Source organism: Protobothrops mucrosquamatus, unplaced genomic scaffold, assembly GCF_001527695.2.
Source record: "Protobothrops mucrosquamatus isolate PMUCROS unplaced genomic scaffold, P.Mucros_1.0 scaffold_61, whole genome shotgun sequence".
Lineage (NCBI taxonomy): Eukaryota > Metazoa > Chordata > Lepidosauria > Squamata > Viperidae > Protobothrops > Protobothrops mucrosquamatus.
Window position 1 is genome coordinate 337,328 of NW_015386137.1, and position 9,205 is coordinate 346,532.

The window sequence follows — 9,205 nt, forward strand, 5'->3', positions numbered from 1 at the left end:
AGGGGAAGGAAGGAAAGACAGAAGGGAGGGACAGGAAGGGAGGAAGGAAGGAAAGAAAAGGAAAGACAGAAGGGAGGGAGGGAGGGAGGGACAGGTAAGAGGGGAAAGATGAAAGGAAGGAAGGATAGGAAAGTCAGAAGGAAGGGGAGGAGGGAAGGAGAGAGGGAGGGGGGAAAGGAAGGAAGGAAAGACAGAAGGGAGGGAGGGAGGCAGGCAGGGAGGAAGGGACAGGTAGGAGGGGAAAGATGAAAGGAGAGAGGGAGGGGGGAAGGAAGGACCACAGCTAGTCACACTCCTCTGAACTACATTATATCTGCCAAAGGATTTGTTTCTCTAGATTCCCATGTAGCTTCTTTATTCTGACACTTGGGTATTTTTCTGCTGCACTTTTTACATGGAGAATCTTAGCATTTCAGAGAAAATTGCATATTCCCTCTTCTTCCCAGAGGGAAAATAATAATAATAAAAAAAGAACACTCGTTCCTCCCTCCCTGCTGACTCCATCTGAGATTTAGCCCCACGTCTGAACAGTGGCAGATCAGACCCAAAGAATCCAGAGTTCCCCATTTAGCGTCAGGCACCGGCTTGGTCTGAACAGCCTCCCGGCTGAACATCACAACGTTTCTGGCAACTTACCTAAGAAATGGAGAACGTTTCGTAACACCTGGTACCCACTCATCATTTTGCTGATCTTGTGAGTGGCCAAGAGGTTTCCCACCAGCATGGATGCAATGAAGCCGTTGAAACATCCCAGACCCTGGAAGAAAGTAAAAAGTCAACACAAACACATACCTTCCCCTCCACAGCCAAAGATGCATAAAAAGAACTGGGACCTAATGCTTGGGTATAGTACAACTTGTTTGCATAGAACACAAACTGATCTCAACTTTCGACATGCAGATCACATCTTCCCTTTTTCCTGTCTACAATTCCTAATCCAGAGTAGCTGCCAAAAAAGCCAGCACAGTGCTGGGCTGCATTAACAGAGGGATAGAATCAAGATCACGTGAAGTATTAATACCACTTTACAAGACCTTGGTAAGGCCACACTTGGAATACTGCATCCAGTTTTGGTCACCACGATGAAAAAAAGATGTTGAGACTCTAGAAAGAGTACAGAGAAGAGCAACAAAGATGATTAAGGGACTGGAGGCTAAAGTATATAAGGAACGGTTGCTGGAATTGGGCATGTCTAGTTTAATGAAGAGAAGGACGAGGGGGGACAGGATAGCAGTGTTCCAATATCTCAGGGGCTGCCCCAAAGAAGAGGGAGTCAAGCTATTCTCCAAAGCGCCTGAAGGCAGGACAAGAAGCAACGGATGGAAACTGACCAAAGAGAGAAGCAACCTGGAACTAAGGATAAATTTCCTGATAGTTAGAAAAATTAATCAGTGGAACAACCTGCCTCCAGAAGCGGTGAATGCTCCAACACTGGAAGTTTTTAAGAAGAGACTGGACAGCCATTTGTCTGAAATGGTGTAGGGTTTTCTGCCTGAGAAGGGTGTTGGATTAGATGACCTCCAAGGTCCCTTCCAACTTTATTATTGTTGTTGTTGTTATTAGTGGGGTCCCTGATGTTTGGTTGCAGGCATTTCATTACCCAACTAGGACACATCATCAGTGCTTGGAGGGAGTAGAGACAGGTCAAATCACTTCTCTATAAACAGAGAGCAAATCCCGCTCCCTTCTAGCACTGATGATGTTACCTAGTTGGGTCATGAAACGTCTGCAAGAAAATAACCCTGCTCCAACAGCACCAAGGACCACACAGTCTTCCTCCTCCTCCTCTTCCTGCCCCTTCCCTCCATCTTTCCTTTCTCCTTCCTCCTGCAGCTGTTCTTCGTATGTTTTAGTCTCCAGGTCTTGGATCATCTTAGTTGCTCTTCTCTGAACTTTTTCCAAAGTCTCAACATCTTTTTTGTAGCATGGTGACCTAAATTGGTTCACAAGGTTGATGCTGCATGGAACAAAACTGTGACTAAATCTGGATGTTCTGCTTCAGATACCACAAACCACCCCCTCCCCCTCATCTCCTCCCAGCAGGTAACAAGGAAAACAGGTTGTGAAGAGGATGTGTAGCGTCCCAGATAATACTTCGTGTTAGAAGAAACCTCAAGACTTCTGTGGGTTGACCAAGTCAGCCGGATTACCTGATAGAGCTCTCGCTGGCGGAGCCAAACTTTGAGGAGGGCCACCCCATCTTGGAAGCCTCGGAAGGTGCTGGCGGCCTCGGAGAGGTAGAGCAGGTTGGTCTCCATCACCAGGTCCCACAAAATGGAGTTGTTGTAATGGGGGGTGGGGGGTTCAGCTACTCCTGGAAAGAAGCAAAGAGGGATGGGATGCCGACGCCCATCTCACCTGGAGGAGGACAAAGGAGGCTTCGGACCAACTTCCTGTCTAGGTGGAGGAAGTCAGCAGCAACAGCATGCAAAACAAATGCAAGGTGAGATACAGGGGAGTCCTCGACTTACAACTGTTCATTTAGTGACCGTCCGAAGTTACCACAGCACTGAGAAGTGACTTATGATCGTTTTCCACCCTTACGACCATTGCAGCATCTCCGGGGTCACGTGATCAAAATTCGGCCGCTTGGCAACTGGTTCATATTTATGACGGTTGCCGTGTCCCGGAGTCATGTGATCAAAACTCAGACGCTTGGCAACTGACTCGTATTTATGACGGTCGCAGTGTCCCGGGATCACGTGATTCCCCCTTTTTGTGACCTTCTGACCCAGCAAAGTCAATGGGGGAAAGGCAGATTCACTTAACGACTGTATTATTAACAACTGTGGCACAAAAAGTCGTAAAATGAGGAAAAAATCTCTTGCTTAGCAACGGAAAGTTTGGGCTCAATTGTGGTCATGAGTCAAGGATTATGGCAATCTAAAGGCAATCTAAAAATTATAGGATTATCAGTGCATGTAACATAGATGATAATAATAATAATAGTAAAGTTGGAAGGGATCTTGGAGGTCATCTAGTTCAACCCCCTGCTCAGGCAGGAAACCCTATACCATTTCGGACAAATGGCTGTCCAGTCTCTTCTTAAAAACTTCCAGTGTTGGAGCATTCACCGCTTCTGGAGGCAGGTTGTTCCACTGGTTAATTGTTCTAACTGTCAGGAAGTTTCTCCTTAGTTCTAGGTTGCTTCTCTCCTTGATCGGTTTACATCCGTTGCTTCTTGTCCTGCCTTCAGGCGCTTTGGAGAATAGCTTGACTCCCTCTTCTTTGGGGCAGCCCCTGAGATACTGGGAGGCTGCTATAATGTCCCCCCTCGTCCTTCTCTTCATTAAACTAGACATACCCAATTCCAGCAACCATTCCTTATATGCTTTAGCCTCCAGTCCCCTAATCATCTTTGTTGTTCTTCTCTATACTCTTTCTAGAGTCTCAACATCTTTTTTATAGCGCGGTGACCAAAACTGGATGCAGTATTCCAAGATGTCCAGATGTGTGTGTGGACAAGACTATCAACCTTGCTGTCAAGCAAAACCAAGCTTCTAATAGCGAGTGCCACACAAAGTGCACTAACCAAATAGGGGGTAAGACAATAGGGGAACTCAGGCACCACACAGGTTATGTAGAAAGTAAACACAGGGTCAATCATAAAGGACTCAAATGTCTATACACCAATGCACAGAGTATGAACAGCAAACAGGGTGGACTAGAAATTCAGGTAAATGAGGGCAGACATGATATTGTTGCCATTACGGAAACGTGGTGGGATGAAACCCACAAATGGAACACACGGCGAGAGGGATTTAAATTATTTAAAAGGAACAGACCAAACAAAAGAGGAGGTGGAGTTGCTCTCTATATAAGAAATAACTACCTCTCTACAGAAATAGAGCACAACAATGATGAAAACTGTCTTGAATGCATTTGGGTCAATATAAAAGGAGGAAAAAATGACATTGCCATAGGCAATGTATATATAGGCCACCCAACCAACCAGAGGAAATAGATGAATTTTTTGCTAGTCAGCTATCTTAAGGTATCTAGGAAGCACATCACAATAGTAATGGGGGATTCCTGACAGAGAGAACAACTAACCAGTGGAACAATCTGCCTCCAGAAGCGGTGAATGCTCCAACACTGGAAGTTTTTAAGAAGAGACTGGACAGCCATTTGTCCGAAATGGTACCCCCTAACTCAGTGTTTCTCAACTATGGCAACTTTAAGATGGGTGGACTTCAATTCCCAGAATTCCCCAGGCAGAATCCTGGGAACTGAAGTCCACCCATCTTAAAATTGTCCAGGCTAAGAAACCCCGCCTGCACTTCTTCAAAGTTTACCTGTCGCAGGTGAGTCCTTCTCCGTGAACCAAGCAGTACGGATGTTGTTTTTGCAGGGGTGCAAACGGATGGGCCTGAAGACCCCTGGGGCTGGGCAGGCATGGAGGCGGACCGTCACCGTCTTTGCATCCTTCCCTGCAACAACCCCGGAGACAGACGGGGAGGAAGAGAATAAAACAGGAGAATTAGCAATGTGGACGCTGTTGAAAATATACTTGTTACACACAAACACACACACAGAGAGAGAGAGAGACAATCAGAATCCCAGTTTTGGTCACCACGATGTAAAAAAGATGCTGAGACTCTAGAAAGAGTACAGAGAAGAGCAACAAAGATGATTAGGGGACTGGAGACTAAAGCATATAAGGAAAGGCTGCTGGAATTGGGTATGTCTAGTTTAATGAAGAGAAGGATGAGGGGGGACATGATAGCAGTCTTCCAATATCTCAGGGGCTGCCACAAAAAAGAGGGAGTCAAGCTATTCTCCAAAGCGCCCGAAGGCAGGACAAGAAGCAACGGGTGGAAACTGATCAAGGAGAGAAGCAACTTAGAACTAAGGACTTTGAAGGACTGTCAATCTTGTTAATTGGTCACCTTGTTGGACGGAGGTCTTCACCACTTACGAGGTTGTGACCTTCAAAAATTCTTCTCTGACCTGTCGGCAAACAGACTTTACCACATCCCAAGGACGGACCGCAGGGGGTTGGACTCGATGACCTCCAAGGTCCCTTCCAACTTTATTATTATTATTATTATTATCTGAAAACAAGCCTTTAAAAGCCCCAAATGATGGGAATCGGTCTTAGTGTTGGGAAGGCCAGAGTGGATGTTATAAAGCAGTGGTTCTCAACCTTTTTAATGCCGTGACCCCAACCGGTCGTAAGTCGAGGACTAAACCGGTCGTAAGTCGAGGACTAAACCGGTCGTAAGTCGAGGACTTTCCCTGCCCGGGAGCGCCGCGCATGTGTGGTTCCGCCCCCTGCGCCGGCCAAGGCGTAGCTGGCAAGCGGCAGAGACGGAGCAGGCCGACCACCAGCTGGCCCAGCTCAAGGGAGGTAAGGCACCCGCCGGAAAAGGGGGAAAAAACGGCGGACAAAAAAAATGGCAGACAGCCTTGCTTGGTGACCATGAAATGGTCGATCGACCCCAAATGGGGTCCCGACCCACAGGTTGAGAACCACTGTTATAAAGTCTCAGACATTAAGAAGGATGCGCCCTGGTATTTCGTACTTGGATGAGGGCCAGGCTGATATGGATGGATGGATGGGTCAGAAAGAAAGGGAAACGGGAAAAGGAGGGGAAGGAAGGAAGGAAGGAAGGAAGGAAGGAAGGAAGGAAGGAAGGAAGGAAGGAAGGAAGGAAGAGTCAAAAGGGAAGGGAGAAAGGGAGGGAAGAAAGGAAGGAGATACGAAGGGAGAAGGGAAAGGAGGGGAGGGAAGGAGGGGGAGGGAAGGAAGGAGACAAGAAGGAAGAAAGTCAGAAGGGAAGGAACAGAAGGAACGAAAGGAAGGAAGGACGGAAGGAAGGAAAGGAACAGAGGGAACGAAGGAAGGAAGGAAAGAAAGGAAGGAAGAAAAGGAAGGAAGGAAGGAAGGAAGGGAAGGAAGTAAAGGAAGGAAAGGAAGGAAGGAAGGAAAGGAAGGAAGGAAGGAAAGAAAGGAAGGAAGGAAAGGAAGGAAAGAAAGGAAGGAAGGAAAGAGAGAGGGAGGGAGGGAGGGAGGAAGGAAAGGAAGGAAGGAAAGGAAAGAGAGAGAGGGAGGGAGGGAGGAAGGAAGGAAGGGAAGGAAGGAAGGAAAGAGAGAGAGGGAGGGAGGAAGGAAGGAAGGAAAGGAAGGAAGGAAAGGAAGGAAGGAAAGGAAGGAACAGAGGGAAGGAAGGAAGGAAAGGAAGGAAGGAAGGAAGAGAAGGAAAGGAAGGAAGGAAGGAAGGAAGAAAAGGAAGGAAGGAAGGAAGGAAGGAAGGAAGGAAAGAGAGAGGGAGGGAGGGAGGGAGGAAGGAAAGGAAGGAAGGAAAGAAAGAAAGAGAGGGAGGGAGGAAGGAAGGAAGAGAAGGAAAGGAAGGAAAGGAAGGAAGGAAGAGAAGGAAAGGAAGGAAGGAAGGAAGGAAGGAAGGAAGGAAGGAAGGAAGGAAGGAAGGAAGGAAGGAAGGAAGGAAGGAAGGAAGGAAAGGAAGGAAGGAAAGGAAGGAAGGAAGTCCAAACAAGTCCTGGAAGAAGAGGATAGCAAACATCTCCTCTAAGCCTGCCAGGAGAGCTGCCTGATTCCTCCGCTCAACAGCTCTTTCGCTTCCTCAGTTTTAGCAACAAGTGTGCACAATGCTTTGCCCTCCTCACACACACCCACGCAAACCCACCACCCCCTTACCTTGTGGCTGGAGGAGCACAAGGGGCTTCAAATGGTTGCCGTTCGCGTAGGCAAAGGCCACACTCCCAAAGTGGTTCCCCTTGGCCAGGTGCTGGGCCAGGTGGGCCAGGTAGAGGGCCCTCTTGCGGTGGTAGCGCTGGTTGAGGTTGTCCTTCTCTTGGAAAACTTCCTAAGATAAAAACCGTGTTACGGTTCAGGTAGTCCTCGACTTACAACAGCTCGTTTAGCGACCATTCGAAGTTGCAACGGCACTGAAAAGAAGCGTTTTTCACATTTAACGACCGTCGTAGCGCCCCCTGTGGTCACGTGATCCAAATTCAGACGCTTGGCAACCGACTCACATTTATGACGGTTGCAGCGTCCCAGGATCACGTGATCCTCCTTTTGCGACCTTCCGACAAGCAGAGTCAAAACGGGGAAGCCGGATTCACCAAACAACCCTGTTCCTCACTTAGCAGCTGTAGGGATTCACCGTGGCAAGAAAGGTCGTAAAAGGGGACAGAATGTCTCGCTTGGCAACCAAAAAATTGGGCTCGATCGCGGTCGTAAATCAAGGACCTGTACTGTTAAGCCGCCCAGAGCTGCTTTGAAAAGGGAGATGGGTGTCATATACATTGAATAAAGGGATTAAAACATGCCTTTGATGGATGCAGCTTGTATTAATAGAATAGAATAGAATAGAATAGAATAGAATAGAATAGAATAGAATAGAAAATGGAATGGAAAATGGAATGGAATGGAACAGAATAGAATATGGAATAGAATAGAATATGGAATAGAATAGAATATGGAATTGAATGGAATGGAATGGAATGGAATAGAATAGAATATAAAATATGGAATGGAATGGAATAGAATAAAAAATATGGAATGGAATAGAATAGAAAATATGGAATGGAATGGAATAGAATAAAAAATATGGAATGGAATGGAATAGAATAGAATAGAATGTAATAGGAATAGGAATAGGAATAGAATCTGGAAGGGACCTTGGAGGTCTTCTAGTCCAGCCCCCTGCTCAAGCAGAACCTATACCGTCTCAGGTGAATGTCTAGCCTCTTCTTAAAAACCTCCAGTGATGGAGCGACCACTATTTCTGGGGGCAAGCTGTTCCACTGGTTAATCGTCCTCACTGTCAGGAACGCATTCCATCACCACCAATGGTTGCTCAAAGAGAAGGGAGTCTGTCTCCCCAAAGAATCAGCAGGCGTCAGGGGCTTTTGCTCGAAGGCAGAGGTGGCTCTGGGGGGGGGTCTAACATTTCACTGGTAGCCCCCCCAACTCTGCAACACATTCCTGAGGCCCCCCTCAATGCCGCCGTTCTTGCAATTTTCATTCTCCCAAAACTATAGCTAGTCCTCGGCTTACGACCTCGATCCGAGACCAGCCTCTCTGTTCCTAAGTGAGACATTCGTTAAGTGAATTTTGCCCCACTTTATGACCTTTCTTGCCACGGCTGTTAAGGGATTCACTACAGTTGTTAGTCACAAGATTGTCAAGTGAACATGGAGTCCCCCGTTGACTTGGCTTATCAGAAGGGCGCAAAAGAGGACCAGAGAACCTCCCGGGATGTTGCGACCGTCATAAATAGGAATCGGTTGCCAAGCAGCCAAATTTTGATCACGTGACCTCGGGGATGCTGCAACGGTTGTCAGGGTGAATAACTGCCCTAAGTCCCTTTTTTCCAATGATGTTGTTAACTGAACAGTCACTAAACAAGCTGTTTGAATTAATGAATTAATTCAGCTGGCTAAGTTCCACTGTTTGAATGTTTTGCCCGCTGAAATAATTCGTCCTGCTATATGTTTTATGAAACGTCTTGCTTGAATTATACATTTTAATTATGTATTACATCATTTCTATCGATATTTCTCGACCTCAGCCACTTTTAAGACCCATGGAGCTAAATTCCCAGAATTCTCCAGCTGGCATGCTCATCTCCCTTCCAAGGAAGGGCTCACAAGAAGAGCATAGCACAGCATAGCCACAACGAACTTCAGGCGGTGTGTGAACGCGCTGGAGTGTTTCATTGCTGGATCTTGGGAAGAGGCAGGAGCATAGCAAGGAAAATAAAGCACCAATGAGCCTGAAACAGCTCTTTATGTCCTAAATGTTCTCCCAGTGTTACTGTCCTTTTAGTATCAGTTTGGTCTAGGAGAGAAGGCACCAAGCTAGAAAGCAGGAGAGTTCTAGTATACACCTTGGCATCAAAGGCAGTTGAGTGACTCAGGGCCAATCACCAGGAGACGGTGAGTTCTAGTCCCAGCTGGGCATCAAAGGAAGCTGGGTGACTTTGGGTCAATCACCAGGAGATGGTGAGTTCTAGCACTGTCTTAGGCATCAAAGGTAGCTGGGTGACTTTGGGCCAATCACCAGGAGATGGTGAGTTCTAGCACTGTCTTAGGCATCAAAGGAAGCTGGGTGACTTTGGGCCAATCACCAGGAGATGGTGAGTTCTAGCACTGTCTTAGGCATCAAAGGCAGCTGGGTGACTTTGGGCCAATCACCAGGAGATGGTGAGTTCTAGCACTGTCTTAGGCATCAAAG

At 47.1% G+C, this 9,205-nt stretch overlaps 1 protein-coding gene across 1 annotated transcript in view; it reads right to left on the bottom strand.

The window, feature by feature from the left end:
• Window positions 1-9,205, bottom strand: part of NOL6 (nucleolar protein 6) — an 85,294-nt gene that overhangs the window by 68,463 nt on the left and 7,626 nt on the right. Inside the window, exons 4-7 of the mRNA XM_015812508.1 lie at window positions 6,659-6,827; window positions 4,296-4,430; window positions 2,151-2,314; window positions 637-757 (exon numbers count right to left, since the gene is read on the bottom strand). Coding sequence (XP_015667994.1) covers window positions 637-757; window positions 2,151-2,314; window positions 4,296-4,430; window positions 6,659-6,827 — 589 coding nt within the window. The remainder of the gene's footprint in view (window positions 1-636; window positions 758-2,150; window positions 2,315-4,295; window positions 4,431-6,658; window positions 6,828-9,205) is intronic.